General features: G+C 35.9%; 1 protein-coding gene across 2 annotated transcripts in view; it reads left to right on the top strand.

Moving 5' to 3' along the window:
* Nucleotides 1-20442, top strand: part of LOC118933556 (cytochrome P450 20A1) — an 87195-nt gene that overhangs the window by 45160 nt on the left and 21593 nt on the right. For both annotated transcript variants that reach the window (XR_008998203.1, XM_036927978.2), the window contains exons 7-11: nt 91-206; nt 1011-1065; nt 3728-3848; nt 14138-14249; nt 15613-15677. Coding sequence is in view for 1 of the 2 variants with exons in the window: in XM_036927978.2 (XP_036783873.2) it covers nt 91-206; nt 1011-1065; nt 3728-3848; nt 14138-14249; nt 15613-15677 (469 nt within the window). In the remaining variant the exon portion in view is untranslated. The remainder of the gene's footprint in view (nt 1-90; nt 207-1010; nt 1066-3727; nt 3849-14137; nt 14250-15612; nt 15678-20442) is intronic.

Here is a 20442-nt window from a genome sequence, read left to right as displayed (position 1 = left end):
TCTGCACATAGTAACATTGTACAGAAATGTAAGAAAATGTTCAATCTTCACAAATGCTTATATTCTAAAATCTTTTTTTTCTTCTCTAAGCCCTTATGCAAATGGAAAATACTTTAAAGAAAATCATAAAAGAACGAAAAGGAAGGGGCTTCAGTCAACATATTTTCATTGACTCCTTAGTACAGGGGAACCTTAATGACCAACAGGTGATGTAATTGTTAAATGTTTATCAAATAAAAGATGTACATGTACAAAGTGTGCTTTTCATTCACTTCCAGATGCCCTCCTAGAATTCATTGACTTCTTCTCTTTTATTGCACATCATCCATAAATAGTACAAATATTTAGTCTCCTGTTATTTAGCTCTTTGAAGCAGCTGTATATTATTTAATATTTGGGTAAGCAAATATTAAACCCAAAATCTCTGATCATAAAAGAAGAGGGTTTGTGTAAGCTTTTAACAACTAAGCTACTCTGCCTGCATAACCAGGTATGGCAGCTTGGCTTGTTCCCAGTGTTACCCCAGTACACCTATGTGCTTGTGGTGTCAGGTGAAGGATTGGAGTGGAGCCATGACTGCCACACCTGTTCATGATAGGAATCTTTTGTCCCCTCTATTCATGCAAGTCCTCATAGTCAAAAATGGTTTCTGGGTTTGTGTGGTTGCAAGAATTGAATCAGACACCAAGAACAGAGGCAGGTTCTTTTACACTGTTGTTGAGGCCTTGTTGTTGCACCAGACCCAGTCAATAATACAGGACTGTGCCGGTTTATTTAAAGAAATGTATCATGAGCCAGTAATATTACTGATACATGTTTCCTGCATCAAAAATTTGCAATATTTAGGTTGTTTTTTACATTATGTAGACTTTTTTTGAAGTGAAAACATAAAGAAATAATATACTTTTTCCCTTTCCTTGGCCCTAATTCTATAATCTAGGTTTTTTTAGTAGGACCTCATATAGTTCACCTTACATATCATACTTCCTAAACTTAATTTTATTTCCTAGATCCTAGAAGACAGTGTGATATTTTCTCTGGCCAGTTGCATAATAACTGCAAAATGTAAGTATAAATTCATTTCTTTTTGAGATAGATTATAAAATATGCAAGGGCAAAGCTATTTTAAAGTAAAAGAAATGATTTTAAGACCTGTGTAATTTTCCTTCTCTGTTATTTTTTATTCTTGTTTGAAAGGCTTGATTCATACAGATACTTTTTTTTTAAACCCCAGGTACTCTATGCCACCTCTGAACATTGCCGTAAATTTCTTGACAGTATATGGATTGTGAATTCTAGTTAGTGCCTTTAAAATGAACTGCTGTTGACACCTTTCCTACCAGAGCAGTGAGCTTTTCACTTTGACTCCAATCCAATTTTTATTATTAAGTTCTACCAACAGAATATATAGGCCACAGAAATAATGATTTAAAAGAACTCTTGCTGGAATTGAGGATGATTTTTATTTAAAATTCTGAAATGTGTGATATGTTTCTAGGTTTCCTTAATGGATTTTAGTTTAGCAGAGAACCATTCATTCAGACAGTAGTCATAAAAATGTGTGTATATACATAACAGTATACTAACATAAAATACTGAAGGCTGATTTAAAACAGTTTAAAAATCTAAAAAAATTTATGTTCGCTTGAAAGATTTCATTTACAACTCTTTGTGTTTAAGGAAATGTTCTTAAAGGTGATGAGTACAAATGTTAACTTCTTATAAATTTTTCTTCTCTGTAAAATATTTGACATTTGCTGATGCATATTATAGATTAAATGGAATTTAGGTGAGTGTCAAAAGTAATGTATTAATAACCCTTCTTAAAAAAACCTTTTAAAAATTAATTACATTAAAATATATCTTTGCTAAAGACCTTTAAAGATCGAAATCAGTTGTGCTCCATATACCACAAAAAGTGACCATTTTCAAAGTTGAGTTAATATTTTAATCTTCTTTGCAGTTTTTCAGGGGAATTTCAGAGTACTGCTATTTCTTTGCATGTGGGTTGTTTACTTTTTAAGTACCTCTGAAGTTTTTGAGAGTCAAGATAGGAAGGAAACCTTAATTAAAGTCCTTCCTCTGCCACTTACTAGCCTTGAGCAAGATACTTACCTCTACATTTTCTCTTTTTCTAAAATAAGGGTTTAAGTCTAGATTACATCCAAGCTCTCTTTCAACTATAAAATTGTGTCTTGGTTCAGTATTGTAACTAAAGAGTGTTCAGTTGCTTAAAATCACATTTTTAACTATCCCTAGTGATACTTTTTAATAGAGTTTTATAAAACATCCAATGTTTGAGATTATTAAGTGCATACAGTTATATTAATTTTAAGTGATAATATAGTCAAGTGAGGTATATGAGTGCCTACTGTATGCAAATCCTTGTGCTACATCTTTCAATATTGTATGTTACTGTAAATTGTAAAATAAGTGTACATAAAAATATTGTTCACTGTGCAAGTTTTCACATCTCTTGTACAGTTCATTCCAAAGCCATAATAAAGAAGTATATGTAAGAAAATGTTAAGGACAGGCAGTTACTTATGTGCCTTTAATGAGCTCTGGATGTAAGTAAATTATCAAAATAATTGGTACCAGGTAGCTACTTATTTGCTTGACAATAATATTTAATGCAGAAAGTGAGTTATGTCTTTTCCAAGTAAGGGTACTGGGTAACATGTGAATTAAGCACACATTAAAAGAATATTGACTTTGAGGTAAACTTAAGTTGGCCCTTAAATCAGGAGAGATGATGAATAAGTAGTAGAAACTACTAAGAGCATTTTAAAAAGTACTTATCATGGAAAAAGTAGAGCTATAGATGGATCATCTTAAACATAATCTAGGAAAAGAGGTAATATGTACTTGGATGGTTCCATTCTTTGAATAGTTGTAATCTCAGTGGATTCTTAAGGGAAATATAACTAACTACTCTGTTTCCTCTGGTTTATATTCATCTTGTAATTTTCTTCCTTTTTTGTTTCCTCAGTGAGTATTATCCATAAACCATTTTAAGCAAAAGTAAGCCATAAGCTTAGTAATCTTCAAATTTTGGGGTTCATCAAAATAATTGTGGTATTTGTTATTTGATCATATGATGCCTGGACCCCATCTTAAACCTACTGAATCAGAATCTGTGAATGTGGAGTTGCGCCATCAGCCAACTCACAGTTGATTTTTTTAGAGCCGCTGTCCTAAGCAATTACCAAGTCCTAAGTTCTTAGGCCACTGTATCCGCCATTTCAAGTTAAAATTTAGAATATTGATTTATAGGTAAATATGCTACTTTGATTTGTATAAATTATTTCATTAGGACTCCTGAGAGAACTTATAAATCAATTTTTTGATTTTACAATGTTGAATGAACTAGACAATTAATCATAGTTATCAACATTCAACATTCCCTCAGATGTGAAGTTTATTTATTATCATTACTATTTTTACCTAAGATAAAATACATTAAGTGGCTTCAGTTACTTGCCAGTTTTAAGAGAGAAATCTTCCAGACTGCACATTCCAGAACATTGGGAGTGTTCTGTAAATATTCATGTTCTGTCCAATGAGATACAAATCCTGTGAACAATCTTGTTTTATATTTGGTAGCATATTTGTCTTCTGTATCAGAGAAAACAGGAAAATGCCAAGAAAAGTAAGTTTTTTCTTACTCTACACCCAAACTACAAGTTAGCTGTTTTCATTGTTATCAATATTAATTTTCATTTAGTGTGCACCTGGGCAATCTGTTTTTTAACCACTTCTGAAGACATTCAGAATAAACTATATGAAGAGATAGACCGGGTTTTTGGGAAGGGTCCTGTTAATCCAGAGAAAATTGAGCAACTCAGGTAAGGACACAATGAAAGGAAGAGATCATTCAAAGGTAAATTTGAACTGGTTTAACTGTAATTTAAAGCTAATGCTAATATCGAGGAAAGCTATATATATTTTTATAGGAATTAAAATATTTGCATTCAGATTTTAATGGATAATTTAATTTGTTTTTTAAAATCAAAAGGTACTTCTGGGAAACCTTTACATTAGCCTTATCAAATATTCTCAGTGTTGTCAAGTAAGTGGAACACTCATAATGTGTTGATGGAAATGCAAAATTGTATAGTACTGTTGGAAAACAGTGTGGCAGGATCTTGTAAAGTTAAACATACACTTACCATATGACCCAGCAGTTGTAGGCATTTACCTAAAAGAAATGAAGACATGTCTCCAGAGACCTGAATACAAAAGTTCATAGCAATATTATTCATAATATAGCAAAAGACTGGAAGCAATGCAAATGTTCTTCAACTGGTGAACACATGTTATATCTCCACGATGGAATATTTTTCTAAGGAATAAAAAATAACAGTGTCAATGCAACATGGATAAATGCCATTGTGCTAATTGAAAGTAGTCAAACACAAAGACTGCCTACAACATGAATTCGTTTAGTTGAAATTCTAGAAAAGGCAAAACTATTGTGGGAAAGCAGGTCACTAGTTGTCTGGAGCCAGGAATGGGGAGGGGATCCACTACAAAGGGACAGGAGAAAAGTTTTCAGGGGCATGAGAAAAGCTTGTGATTGTGGTTACACAAATGTAAACAGTACAAAAGTTCATCAAATTGTACAGATAAAATAGATGAATTTTTAAATATGTACGTAATGCCTTAATTTAAGAGATTTTAAAAAGTAGCAGCTGTGACTGTCTAGTGGGCTGGAAGTCCAAGACTGGGTAGCAAGCAGCCCTGCCTTGGAGCATCTTTCAACTTCAGGAAAGAAGATGGGGATACAGCCTTTGGAAAGAACTTGAAGCCATGGGCTTGACAGGGAAACTTCTGTTACAGATTCTTAAAAATGTCTTAATTTTTACATTGAATGTAAGTATTTAAAATTTTGAAAGTAATAACATACTTGTCTTTTGAAACTTAAATAATAAAGAAGAGTATGAAATAGAAAGCAAAGGTCCTTTGTAAATATGCCAAGAGGTAACAGTTGTTATCTGTCTTTATTTTTTCAGGTTTTTTCTATGCATATATTCATGTATTTGAAACAAAAAAATTAAAAACATTAAAAAATACAAAATACAACCCTTTGGGAATCCCGTTTTTTTCTCTAAATATTTTGTGGATAGTATTATTATTTTTCTTTTGTATCATTAATATACACTTACATAAACCATGTTGTAGCTACTAGATTCCCCCCATTACCAAGTCCCCACCACATACCCCATTACAGTCACTGTCTATCAGCGGAGTGAGATGCTATAGAATCACTACTTGTCTTCTCTGTGCTATACTGCCTTCCCCATTCCCCCCTGCCCCACATTATTTGTGCTAATCATAATGCCCCTTTTTCCCCTTATGCCTACCTTCCCACCCATCCTCCCCAGTCCCTTTCCCTTTGGCAACTGTTAGTCCATTATTGGGTTCTGTGAATCTGCTGCTGTTTTCTTCCTTCAGTTTTTTTTTTTAGGGTTATTTATTTATTTATTTATTTATTGACTTTTTAAAATTAAGGTATGATGGATATACACTATGAAGGTTTTACATGAAAAACAATGTGGTTACTACATTTACCCATATTATCAAGTCCCCACCCATACCCCAATGCAGTCACTGTCCATCAGTGTAGTAAGAAGCCACAGATCCACTATTTGCCTTCTCTGTGCTATACTGTTCTTCCCATGACCTCCCACACCATGTGAGCTAAATGTAATACCCCTCAATCCCCTTCTCCCTCCCTCCCCATCCGCTCTCCCACACCCCTCCTCTTTGGTAACCAATAGTTCCTTCCTGGAGTCTCTGAGTCTGCTGCTGTTTTGTTCCTTCAGTTTTGCTTCATTGTTATACTCCACAAATGAGGGAAATCATTTGGCATTTGTCTTTTTCTGCCTGGCTTATTTCACTGAGCATAATGTCCTCCAGCTCCATCCATGTGGTTGCAAATGGTAGAATCTGTTTTTTACTGCTGAATAGTATTCCACTGTGTATATGTACCACATCTTCTTTATCCATTCATCTACAGATGGACAGTAAGGTTGCTTCCATATCTTGGCTATTGTAAAAAGTGCAGCGATAAACATAGGGGTGCATATGTCTTTTTGAATCTGAGAAGTTGTATTCTTTGGGTAAATTCCAAGGAGTGGGATTCTTCTAGGGTCAAATGGTATTTCTATATTTAGTTTTCTGAGGAACCTCCATGTTGCTTTACACAATAGTTGAACTAGCTTACATTTCCACCAGCAGTGTAGGAGGTTTCCACATCCTTGCCAACATTTGTTGTTTGTCTTTTGGATGGTGGCCATCCTACCTGGTGTGAGCTGATATTTCAGTGTTGTTTTAATTTGCATTTCTCCAATGATTAGCGTTGTGGAGCATCTTTTTCATGTGCTTGTTGGCCATCTGAATTTCTTCTTTGGAGAAGTGTCTGTTCAGATCCTTTGCCCATTTTTTAATTGGGTTATTTGCTTTTTGTTTGTTGAGGTGCGTGAGCTCTTTGTATATTTTGGATGTCAACCCTTATCGGATATGTCACTTATAAATATGTTCTCCCATACCGTGAGATGCCTTTTTGTTTTGCTGATGGTGTCCTTTGCTGTACAGAAGCTTTTTAGTTTGATAAAGTCCCACTCGTTCATTTTTGCTTTTGTTTCCCTTGCTTGGGGAGATATGTTCATGAAGAAGTTGCTCATGTTTATATTCAAGAGACTTTTGCCTATATTATCTTCTAAGAGTTTTATGGTTTCATGACTTACATTCAGGTCTTTGATCCATTGCAAGTTTACTTTTGTGTATGGAGTTAGACAGTAATCCAGTTTCATTCTCTTACATGTAGCTGTCCAGTTTTGCTAACACCAGCTGTTGAAGAGGCTGTCATTTCCCCATTGTATATCCATGGCTCCTTTATCGTATATTAATTGACCATATATGCTTAATATCTAGACTCTATTCTGTTCCACTGGTCAGTGGGTCTGTTCTTGTGCTAGTACCAAATTGTCTTGATTACTGTGGCTTTGTAGTAGAGCTTGAAGTTGGGAAGTGAGATTCCTCTGCTTTATTCTTCCTTCTCAGGATTGCTTTGGCTATTCGGGGTCTTTTGTGGTTCCATATGAATTTTAGAACTATTTGTTCCAGTTCGTTGAAGAATGCTGTCGGTATTTTGGTAGAAATTGCATTGAATCTGTAGCTTGCTTTAGGCAGGATGGCCATTTTAACAATATTAATTTTTCCTAGTCAAGAGCCTGGGATGAATTTCCATTTATTAGTGTCCTCTCCTATTTCTCTTAAGACTATCTTGTAGTTTTCAGGGTATAGGTCTTTCACTTGCTTGGTTAGGTTTATTCCTAGGTATTTTATTCTTTTTGATGCAATTGTGAATGGAATTATGTTCCTGATTTCTCTTTGTGCTAGTTCATTGTTAGTGCATACGAGTGCAACAGATTTCTTTGTATTAATTTTGTATCCTGTAACTTTGTTTAATTCAGGTTTTAGAGTGGATTCTTTAGGGTTTTTTTTTTAACCTGTCTTTATTGTTTTATTCTTCATATATTTTTAAAAATTCATTATCTTATCATTAATCTACAATTACATGAAGAACGTTATGGTTACTAGACTCCTCCCTTCACCAAGTCCCCCCGACAAACCCCGTTACAGTCACTGTCCATCAGCATTGTAAGATGTTGTAGAATCACTACTTGTCTTCTCTGTGTTGCATAGCCCTCCCCTTTCCCCCACCCCCCACATTATACATGCTAATCGTAAGGCCCTGATTCTTTTTCCCTGCCCTTATCCCTCCCTTCCCACCCCTCTTGCCCAGTCCCTTTCCCTTTGGTAACCGTTAGTCCATTCTTGGGTTCTGTGATTCTGCTGCTGTTTTGTTCCTTCAGTTTTTCTTTGTTCTTATACTCCACATAATGAGTGAAATCATTTGGTACTTGTCTTTCTCCGCCTGGCTTATTTCACTGAGCGTAATACCCTCTAGCTCCATCCATGTTGTTGCAAACGGTAGGATCTGTTTTTTTCGTATGGCTGAGTAATATTCCATTGTGTATATGTACCACATCTTCTTTATCCATTCATCTACTGATGGACATTTAGGTTGCTTCCATTTCTTGGCTATTGTAAAAAGTGCTGCGATAAACATAGTCTTTTTCAAACTGGAGTGCTGCATTCTTAGGGTAAATTCCTAGGAGTGGAATTCCTGGGTCAAATGGTATTTCTATTTTGAGCTTTTTGAGGAACCTCCATACTGCTTTCCACAATGGTTGAACTAATTTACATTCCCACCAACATTGTAGGAGGGTTCCCCTTTCTCCACAACCTTGCCAACATTTGTTGTTGTTTGTCTTTTGGACGGTGGCGATCCTTACTGGTTTGAGATGATATTTCATTGTGGTTTTAATTTGCATTTCTCTGATGACAAGTGATGTGGAGCATCTTTTCATGTGTCTGTTGGCCATCTGAATTTCTTCTTTGGAGAACTGTTCAGCTCCTCTGCCCATTTTTTAATTGGATTATTTGCTTTTTGTTTGTTGGGGTGCGTGAGCTCTTTATATATTTTGGATGTCAGTCCTTTATCGGATCTGTCATTTATGAATATATTCTCCCATAATGGGGTAGGGAACCTTTTCGTTTTCTTTTTTGGTGGGGTCTTTGCCTGGTTTTGGTATTAGGGTGATGTTGGCATCATAGAATGAGTTTGGGAATATTCCCTCCTCTTCTATTTTTTGGAAAAATTTAAGGAGAATGGGAATGACATCTTCTCTGTATGTCTGATGAAATTCCGAGGTAATTCCATCTGGCCCGGGGGTTTTGTTCTTGGGTAGTTTTTTGATTACTGTTTCAATTTCTTTGCTGGGAATTGGTTTGTTTAGATTTTGTGTTTCTTCCTTGGTTAGTCTTGGAAGGTTGTATTTTTCTAGGAAGTTGTCCATTTCTTCTAGGTTTTCCAGCTTAGCATATATATTTTCATAGTAGTCTCTAATAATTCTTTGTATTTCTGTTGGGTCCGTCATGATGTTTCCTTTCTTATTTCTGTTTCTGTTGATGTGTGTTGATTATCTTTTTCTCTTAATAAGTCTGGCTAGAGGCTTATCTATTTTGCTTATTTTCTCAAAGAACTAGCTCTTGGTTTCATTGATTTTTTTTCTATTGTTTTATTCTTCTCAATTTTGTTGATTTCTTCTCTGATCTTTACTATGTCCCTCCTTCTGCTGACTTTAGGCCTCATTTGTTCTTCTTTTTCCAATTTTGATAATTGTGACGTTAGACTATTCATTTGGGTTTGTTCTTCCTTCTTTAAATAAATGCCTGGATTGCTATATACTTTCTCCTTAAGACTGCTTTCGCTGCATCCCACAGAAGTTGAGGCTTTGTGTTGTTGTTATTTATTTCCATATATTGCTGAATCTCCATTTTAATTTGGTCATTGATCCATTGACTATTTAGGAGCGTGTTGTTAAACCTCCATGTGTTTGTGAGCCTTTTTGCTTTCTTGGTACAATTTATTTCTAATTTTATACCTTCATGGTCTGAAAAGTTGGCTGGTAGGATTTCAATCTTTTTGAATTTACTGAGGCTCTTTTTGTGGCCTAGTATGTGGTCTATTCTGGAGAATGTTCCATGTGCACTTGAGAAGAATGTGTATCCTGTTGCTTTTGGATGTAGAGTTCTATAGATGTCTATTAGGTCCATCTGTTCTAGTGTGTTGTTCAGTGAATCTGTGTCCTTACTTATTTTCTGTCTGGTGGATCTGTCCTTTGGAGTGAATGGTGTGTTGAAGTCTCCTAAAATGAATGCATTGCATTCTATTTCCTCCTTTAGTTCTGTTAGTATTTGTTTCACATATGCTGGTGCTCCTGTGTTGAGTGCATATATATTTATAATGGTTATATCCTCTTGTTGGACTGCACCCTTTATCATTATGTAATGTCCTTCTTTATCTCTTATTACTTTCTTTGTCTTGGAGTCTATTTTGTCTGATACTAGTACTGCAACACCTGCTTTTTTCTCCCTGTTGTTTGCATGGAATATCTTTTTCCATCCCTTGACTTTTAGTCTGTGCATGTCTTTGGGTTTAAGGTGAGTCTCTTGTCAGTAGCATATAGATAGGTCTTGCTTTTTTATCCATTCAGTGACCCTATGTCTTTTGATTGGTGCATTCAGTCCATTTACATTTAGGGTGATTATCGATAGGTATGTACTTATTGCCATTTCAGGCTTTAGATTTGTGGTTACCAAGGCTTTCAGGTTACTTTCCTTACTATCTAAGAGTCTAACCTAACTCACTTAATATGCTGTTACAAACACAATCTAAAGGTTCTTTTCTATTTCTCCTCCTTTTTCTTCCTCCTTCATTCTTTATATATTAGTTATCAAATTCTGTACTTTTTGTCTATCCCTTGATTGACTTTGAGGATATTTAATTTAATTTTGCATTTGCTTCATAATTAGCTCTTCTACTTTCTTTACTGTGGTTTTATTACCTTTGGTGACAGCTATTCAACCATAGGAACACTTCCATCTATAGCAGTCCCTCCAAAATAGACTGTAGAGATGGTTTGAGGGAGGTAAATTCTCTCTGCTTTTGCTTATCTGGAAATTGTTTAATCCCTCCTTCAAATTTAAATGATAATCTTGCCGGATAAAGTAATCTTGGTTCCAGGCCCTTCTGCTTCATGGCATTAAATACATCATGCCACTCCCTTCTGGCCTGTAAGGTTTTGGCTGAGAAGTCTGATGTTAGCCTGATGGGCTTTCCTTTGTATGTGATTTTATTTCTGTCTCTGGCTGCTTTTAACAGTCTGTCCTTATCTTTGATCTTTTCCATTTTAATTACTGTATGTCTTGGTGTTGTCTTCCTTGGGTCCCTTGTGTTGGGAGATTGGTGGATCTCCATCCTTCTCCCAGCTTGGGGAAGTTTTCAGCAACTACCTCCTCAAACACACTTTCTATCCCTTTCTGTCTCTTCTTCCTCTGGTATCCCTATAATGCGAATATTTTTCCATTTGGATTGGTCACACAGTTCTCTCAATATTCTTTCATTCTTAGAGATCCTTTTTTCTCTCTGTGCCTCAGCTTCTTTGTATTCCTCTTCTCTAGTTTCTATTTCATTTATTGCCTCCTCCACCGTATCCAACCTGCTTTTAATACCCTCCATCGTGCTCTTCAATGATTGGATCTCCAACCTGAATTGATTCCTGAGTACTTGGATGTCTTTCTGTACCTCCATTAGCATGTTGATGATTTTTATTTTGAACTCCCTTTCAGGAAGAGTCACAAGGTCCATATCATTTAAATCTTTCTCGGGAGTTGTATTAATAATTTTACTCTAGACAAGGTTCCTTTGGCATTTTATGTTTGTATATAGCGCCCTCTAGTGTCCAGATGCTCTAGTCTCTGGAGCTGCTCAGTCCCTGAAGCACTGTCAGGGGTCACAGGGGAGCGGTACTGGTGCCTTGGGAGGGGGGAAAGGTGTTCCCCGCCTCTCGGCTGCTATGCCTGTCTCCACTACCTGAGCCAGTGGGCCGGGCACACAGATATAAGTTTTTGTCCCAGAGCAGCTAGATATGGATCCCTGCTTTCCGCAAGCGGCCGGAAACCCAGTCTCCCCAGGAACTCTGCCTGTATTAACTTTCCAACCTGGTAGTCATGCGAGTCTTATGAAAGCACCATGAAATGTGGGTTTGTGCTCCCAGAGCAGATCTCCGGAGCTAGGTATTCAGCAGTCCCAATCCTTCCACTCCCTCCCTGCTCCATTTCTCTTCCTCCCGCCAGTGAGCTGGGGTGAGGGAAGGGCTCGGGTCCCGCAGAGCCACAGCTCTGGTGTGTTACCCCGTTCGGTGAGGTCTGCTCTTTTCTCCAGGTGTGTGCAGTCTGACGCCGCCCTCTTTCCTGTTGCTCTCTCAGGATTAATTATGCTAACTGTATTTTCTAATTGTATCCAGTTTTAGGAGGAAGCCTCTGTCTCTCCTCTCACGCTGCCATCTTTAATCCTCTTTAGGGTTTTTTTATGTACAATGTCATGCCATCTGCAAACTGTGACAGTTTGACTTCTTCCTTACCAATCTGGATGCCTTTTATTTCTTTGTTTTGTGGATAGTATTCTTATATATAGTGACTCCACCACATCCAGTCAATAATCACGTTATGCTGTCCATTGCCCCCAGTTTTTCCAGACCACCATCACCTTGTCTGGGATATTTCCATGGCTTTGGATCATGCTTCTCACCAGTCCATTCACCAAATTGCTCCTGGAGCCTGTGACTGCACTCTGTATCACTTTGGATACTTTAAAAGCAGATAATCTGGGACCAATCCCAAAGCAACAGTCTCTGGACGCAGAAGTTTTCAAAAGCTTCTTAGGTGATTGTAATATGTAATCAGAGTTGAGAATCACTGTACTAGTAGTGATCTCTCTATCTGGGGAGTCCTATCTGATCATATGACTCTCCAGCTTAAACTCCTTCATTGGCTTCTGGTTGTCTTTAAGATAAAATTTAAAATTACTACCGTAACTTATGAGGCATTTCAAGAGCTTGGCCTGGCATTCCTGTCCCACCTTATCTCTTATTACTTGTACCTTTTTATATCCTGGGCTTATATCCTGAAATTCTTTTGTTCCTTCAAAGGTACAGCCTCTTTCTTGTTTCCTGGCTTTCGCAGACTATTCCTTTGTCTAGATTCTCTCTTTCTCTCTCCTCTGGTTCACTTGAGTTTCTTCTGCAGGTCTCAACTTAAGTCTATTTCTCTGCAAATTCCTCCTGTTAGGTGTGCCTGCCATGTGTTCCCTGATAACCCTTAACTTCCTTTATTAACAGTTACTGTGCTTTTTAAATTGTTCATCCTTGATGTCCCTTACTCTCTCCCTTTCTATGCCAACTGGTCTTCGAATTCCTTTGTGGGCATCTGTCTTGTTCACAGTTGTATCAGTAGCTAACAAAGTGCTTCCAGTGTACTAGGTACCCAATAAATAGTTTGTTCAAAGAGGAAAGGATGTTTCCTCTTTTGTTTTCATTGTTTTTAGATATTCTAAGCAGTCAGCATTCCTATGCTTATATCTTTATTAATATTTCAAATAGTTTCTATTAATAAAGTCCTAAAAATGAGATTATTATTTAAATATATACGGATTAGTACAATGTTTATGATTAGGGAGCTGTGAAGTAAGACAGACTGGAGTTTGAATCCTGTCAACAGCACCTACCTGCTGTATGATCTTAAACAAGTGCTTCATTTTTTAAATCTATAAAATTAGAATAATAATAGCATCTATGAGGTTATGAGGATTAAGTGATAGGCTGAATAGAAAATATTTAACAGAACTGGCTCGTGGTAAGATTTCAATGTATTTCACCTTTTTTATTTTTCTCATTATGGTACTTAAGATTTATATATATATATTGCCAAGTTACCCTTCACAGTGGTTGTACTATAATTTATACTTCCACCAACTGCATATGACTGTCTTTTCTCCTTTTTAAATTAGTATTGTCTATTGTCATTCTTTTTCATTTTTGGTAATCTGGCAAGTAAAAAAAAATTGCTTTGATTGTTGATCTTTCCATTGTTTATGAAGTTGAGAATGATATGTTTCCAGGCCATTTGATTTTTTTGTGTGAATTGCTTTTTTATATTCTCTGCCCATATTTCTGTTGGAGTATTGTATGATTTCAATTATGGATCTTTAAATAGCTTTTATACATTAAGGATATATTTAATATTTTTCCTAGTTTTCTTTTAGTATGTACAAAAATTTCCATAGTTAGATTATTAATATTATTCTCTATGATTTCTGTCATGGTGTCATATTTTTATAATTTTTTAAAAGAGAAGTCCTTTATTAACATTTAAAAAATCCTTTATAGAAATAAAGGAATTTTCTACTCAAAAACTGAAAATATTATCTTTGAGTTTTCTTTTGGTACTTTTAAAGGTGTTTTTATTTGTTTAAATCTTTATCCACCTGGACTTTATATATTTCTAATATATCAAATACCTTAAGGCAAATGAGAATTATGATATGACTATTTCAAATTAGGAAGGTGATGAAAGTTGTTGAATTTCATTTTTTAATTTTTGTACGTTTCAATTTGCCTCTCCTAAGGTAAAAATCTTCAAAAAAACATTTTTTTTTAAACAGATATTGTCGGCAAGTGCTTTGTGAATCTGTTCGGACTGCCAAACTGACCCCAGTTTCTGCCCGGCTTCAAGATATTGAAGGAAAGATTGACAAATTCATTATTCCTCGAGAGGTAGAAAATATTTGGTGTACTTAACTCATTCAGTTATTCTTTTCAACTGTTTTAGAGTGTATTTGTAAATTTTATTGTTTAAAGTGTCCAATAAATCAAAGACATAATTGTTGACATGGCAAAATAGTACATGCTTTTTTTTAAAGTCAAACAGTATGTAAAGCCTCCTTTTCCCATTGGTGCTCCTGTCAATAGGTTTTTGTGGATCTTCTGTATATGTTTGTTACTCTCTATGTGTGTGTATACATATATATATGTATTTAAAAAAATGAATTTATATGTGAAAAGTTACTCTTCATGTATTGTTCTTTAATTTTCTTTTATTTAGTGTATCATGGCTCTTAATACAATTGGCACTTGATACAAAGCCAGCTCATTATTGTAATGGATACATAGTATACCATTATATGAATGTACCATAATTTATTTAATGTTCCCATTGATGAAAATTTAGACTGACATTAATTTTTATATTATTGCAAATTACGTACTTGTAGAGATACTAGGTAGAGTCTTAGAAGTGGAATTTTTGGGTCAAAGTACATATGTATGTTGAAATCAATTGCCCTCCAGTACTGCACAGAGAAGACAAGTAATGATTCTATAGCATCTTACTATGTTGATAGGCAGTGACTGCAATCAAGGGGTGAGGACTTGGTAACATGGGTGGAATGCTGAAACCACATGTTCATGTGAAACCTTCATAAGATTGTAGATCAATGATATTTTAATTTAAAAAAATTAAATTGCCCTCTAAAAGGGAATGGGAATTTATATTTTAAGCAGCAATTCAGAGAGTGCTTTTTTCCCCGTATCATCACCACCTCTGGATATTTGAATCTTTTTCATGTTTTGTGAAGTTTATGTGAAAAATTGTCTCATATTTTAATTTGCTTTTCCCTACTCACTGGGAAGATGGAGCAACTTTTCATACATTTATTAACAGTTTGTATTTCTTCTTTTGTGAATTATTGCTTATAATTCACTTTCTTTCTAGTGAGCTTATTTCTAAATTTTATTTTATATACTATCTGTAAATTATGGCAGGTATTTTTTTTCCTATTATCTACCTTCTACTGGTGCTTATGATGTGTTTTGTTTTGTTTTTAATGGATACAGGTTTTTTACTTTTCATATAATTAAGTATGTTTTTCCTTTATAGCTTACAAATTTTGTGACATGAGTTGGTGAGGGGACTTCCCTACTATAAGATCACTAAAATAATGGCCTGTGTTTTCTTTTATTATTATTATTATTTTATATTCATATCTATATCAAAATAACATTTAGGATCAGTTTGACTTTCTAGGAGTCATTTTTACTCTGCTAGGCCTTGACTAACTAATTTTTTTTTTTTTCACAGACCCTTGTCCTTTATGCCCTTGGTGTGGTACTTCAGGATCCTAATACTTGGCCATCACCACTCAAGTATGAAATATCTGTCATGTCTTTGTGATTGTTTATTTTTATGTGTTTGCTTGTTTTGCATTCCTTTTCTAAGTTTTGAGAAGTAAATTGTATATGTGACAATTACATAACAAAACCACTGCCTCCCCTTTATATCTTCTGCTCACTACTTTTTCTTTTATGAATCTGCTGTTCTGCTACTCTTTGTCTCTCCTATCACGGACTGCTTCTATCCCAAGATGTATTTTATTACTTGATCTTCTACAACTATCCTTCAATTGCAGTGGACTTTTGGAATTCTTTTGTTGGTGAATGGCTATTGCTGGTGCAGTTTCTTTTTTTTCGTTCTGGTGGTCTCAATTATTAAGCTCTTCAGTTGAATTCAGAAAATAGGTGTTTGTATATGTGTTATGTGTGAGACTCGCAAGAGAGAGATAATGTGAAGAACAAAGCTGCTTTTGTGTGCCTTCTATGTAAGAACCTAGTAAAATCTGCCTTAAAGAAATGCGTAAGGATTTACTACCCTGGAAGAAAGTTATAAATTGAGTTGACTGGGGGTAAGACAGCTGTGTGAAATGCAGGGGAGCAGAGTGTGTGGCATGGTTGAATTGGGAAACCTACTTCTACTGTATAAGGATGGGGCATAATAAGTGTTCCTGTCATTTTAGTTTTTAATGTTAAAATGATATTGAGGGAAATCCATTAATAAATGGAACAGCAATTCTTCAAAATATGGTGTAAGTGAGAGTTAAGTACATTTTATATTCCAGATGTTTGTTATAGCAAAGTTGGAATATATATTGGGGGAGAAATGTGTGCTTATAATTACAAAAAGCTAAAATTTCAAATTTTAAAGTCTTTAAAAAATTCTCCTAAGGAAAAATACCATATTTTTGATAAATTTTTAATGTAATATGAAAAATATATAAACTTTGCTAGAATCTTTAACACTATTCCTTTCATAACACTGAGAGAAATCTAGGTTACAGCTGAAAATAATAACATATATGCTAAAATGTGAAAATCATTTTTAAGAGTCAAATGTAATCAAATTGCGGGAATGTTAGTACTAATGTTGTATGCTAAGGAAAAGCTTTCTGAAGTTGAACACCTCCTTCCTTACCCATTCCTTGTGGAAGATCCATTTTTGTTAGCATCTTGGGATGATTCTTAAGAGACATTCATACTATGTAGATAGATAACTGTAGATTGATAACTATCTGTGTAGATAGAACTGAGGTAGATCCTATAGAGACAACTGATTAACTGTAATTTAAATATAATGGCTATACAGAGGAAGATGAAGAGACTGACTTTTTCCACTAAACATAATGCTTTTGTGGTCAGCATAAGATGTTGCATATCTTTCTATGGCTGACTAGTATTCTTTTATATGTGTAGAATTTGTTCAGCCTTTCATCCACTGAAGGACATTTGGGTTGTTTCTAATATTTTGCTGTTATAAATGAAGCTTCTTTGAACATTCATGTACATGTTTTTCTATGAACATAGGTTTTCATTTCTTTGGGGTAAATCCTCAAGAGTGTGATTGCTGAGTCATATGGTTAGTGCATGTTTAGTTTTGCAAGAAACTGCCAGGCTTTTTTTCAGAGATTCTTACTTGGAGTGTTTGAGACATTCAGCTTTTCTCCAGCCTCAAAGCATTAACTTGTTATCACTGTTTTATATTTTAGTTGTTCTAATATGTATGTGATAAATATTTCATTGTTTTTTATGAGGTTTCTTTTTGAGTAACTGACATTAGCTTATTCTCCCATATAAAAAATGTTCAGATGTGATTTATTAACAAAAAGAAATGTATGGAAATTCATTATTAGTGTTACTATATTGGTAGTGTTTCAGAGTAAGAAACCTGGGGTCAAATTCTGTGATTTAAATGCATAATAATGTACATATAACTCGCTACTAAAGGATGAGATATTACCAACTTTAAAAAAACCAGACTAAAATACAGTTCTCAAGTGAAAAGAATGGAGGCAAATATCAAAAACCTCAGTATGGACTTGGGACCAAGGTGGTACATCAGGTTCCTGAATTTCCTTCCTCCCCCCGCCACACACTGAATACAGCTACACATGGAGCAATTCCCTCTAAGAGAAATCCAGAAACTATCTGAGTGACTCCAACTCATTTGGCAAATGAGAAAATGCCACAATGAAATGAGTAGGAAAGCCTGAGACACACTCTTCCCATAAACCTCACCCCCAGCATAGTGCCATATGAGCAGGGGGGGACCCCCAACTCCCAGCTTCTCCCTGAAAGTCAAAAGGTTTGGACTGTGCATTTAGTCTCCTAACCTTGAAGACTCCCATCTGAGGGATGGGCTCCCAAAATATCTAGCTCTGAAAACCATCAGGACTTGCTTCGATGTGTCCCACAGGACCAAAGCAAATAAAGAAGTAGTTCTTAGTGAGTGCACAGAGGGAACACAAGAACTTGCCATGGGTATGCCCCTGGAGCTCAGCACAGAGGGAGCAGGCACAAGTGCCCTTCTCCTAGTCTTTTCCTGGAAGGAGGTTGACTGCATATTTTATAGGTTTCTGCCTGAGGGTCCAGCTTCTAATTAGCATGCTTCTAGGAACTTTCTGTGATCCCCTTGGAGCCTGGGCACATCTCCCACCTTCTACCTGCAGCTCACTTCAACAATAAACCATGTCACCAGCATTTTCTTTTGCACACATTTAGTGCCCCAACTTTATGGCTGCCATCTGAAGGACATACCCCAAATCTCCTAGCATCTGATACCTAGCAAATCTTGCATTTATAAGTCCCACAGGACTACAGCAAGCAAAGAAGCAGTTGTTAACAGGCATGGAAATACTTGCTGTGGGTTCAGTGCTGCAAGGTTCAATGCAGAGGGAGCAGGTAAAAATGCCCATCTCCCAGTCTTTCTGGAAGGGGTTTGACTGCATACTTCACAAGCTGCTGGCTGAGGGTCTAGCCTCTAATTACCACACATGGTTGCTGGCTGCTCTCTTCCCCAGAGCCCTAATGCAATTTCCCTTCCTTTCACCTTCTACCAACTTACCTGTATCTCCCAGGAAGGAGCTTGTTCACACACCTAGCAGTCCAGATTTTAGGGTTGCTGCTCAAGGGATGGACCCTCATCACCTAGCTGTGATAATCAATAGGAGCAAGATAAATCTCCAGAAATTGATTTTAATGAAATGGAGGTAAGTGATTTACCCAATATAGAATTCAATATAATAGTCATAAAGATGCTTACAGAGGTCAGGAGAACAGTGCATGAATAAAGTGAGTATTTCAACAAAGAGACAGAAAATATTAAAAAGAACCAAACAGGTAATCACTGAGCTGAAAATACAATAATTAAATTGAAATATTCAATAGAGCGATTAAACAGGAGACTAGATGAAGCAGAAGAAAGGATCGGTGAAACTTGAAGACAGGACAGTGGGATTCATCCAGACAGAGGAGAAAAAAAAAAAAAAAGAATGAAACAGGGAAGTTAAATTAAGGAACTTACGGGACACAAGCAGACCAATATATGCATTATAGGTGTTGTAGCTCCAGGGCGTGTACCTGGCCCAGGGTGAATAAACTGATGGGATTGAAATCAGTCAAGGGAAAGGCAGGTTGGGAGAAACTCTTTTCTAGTTCACAGCGAGTCTCAGCTCCATCCCCTCTGGCTGTCGTGCACCCTCTCCTTTCTCCCAGTCCCTGCTAACAGTCTCTTCAGTCTCTGCAGTCACTGTGCATGCTCACTTCTCCACCTGTTCATTCTGGGAAGAGCTCACAGGTGGGTTTCCTGGGACTGATTGGTGCCAGACCAATTATTTACCAGGAATGGAGGGAAGGAAAGAACAGCCATCCTCTCTCTACCCCTTGCCCCAGAGGCTGCAGGAAGCTGCAGTGGTAAACACCTATTGATATGTAAATGAATTAAGACCAGGCAGGAGATTCTGTAAATTCTGAGCTTTACCCCACAGGTGTCCACAAAAAAAGAGAAAGAGGAAGGAGCCAAGAAGCTTATTCAAAGAAATAATGGCTGAAAACTAATGTGCCTGAGTGAAGAAACAGACACCATATCCAGGAAGCCTGAGGGTATCAAAAAAGATGACTCTAAGGAGACCCACATCAAGAGACATTACAATTAAATTGTCAGAAATTAAACACAAAGACAGAATCTTAAAAACATCAAGAGAAAAGCAGCATGTTACATAAAAGGGAGCCCCCATAAGATAATCAGCAGAAATCTTGCAGGCTAGAAGGGAGTGGGATTATATATTGAAAGTGCTGAAAGGGAAAAATTTGCCAACCAAGAATAGTCTACTTGGCAAAATTGTCCTTCAGAATTGAGAGCTAAAGAGTTTTCTAGACAAAATCTGAAATGTTAAAGGGAGTTCTTCAGGCTGAAATGAAAGGAAGCTAATTAGTAATATGAAAACATTTGAAAATATAAAATTCACTGGTAAAGGTAAATAAAACTAATGTTTTAATGGTGGTGGATAAATTACTAATAAACTAGTATAAAGGTTAAAAGATAAAATTATTAAAAATAAAATGACAATAATTTGTTAATTACATAATACTGAAAGATATTAAGTGTGACAATCAGAAATGTTAAAAGTTGGTGGAGAATGTTAAAATGTAGAGCTTTTGTATACATTTAAGTTTAAGTTCTTATCAACTTAAAGTAGATGATTATATGTTTGATGTAATTCTCCTGATAACCGCAAAGCAAAAACCTATAGTAAATACATAAAGAAGAAGATAATACAGATATCCCACTTCAGAAAATCAT

Source organism: Manis pentadactyla, chromosome 6, assembly GCF_030020395.1.
Source record: "Manis pentadactyla isolate mManPen7 chromosome 6, mManPen7.hap1, whole genome shotgun sequence".
Taxonomy (NCBI): domain Eukaryota; kingdom Metazoa; phylum Chordata; class Mammalia; order Pholidota; family Manidae; genus Manis; species Manis pentadactyla.
Note: the sequence above shows the minus strand (reverse complement) of the source record. Positions and strands in the feature narration are given on the sequence as shown.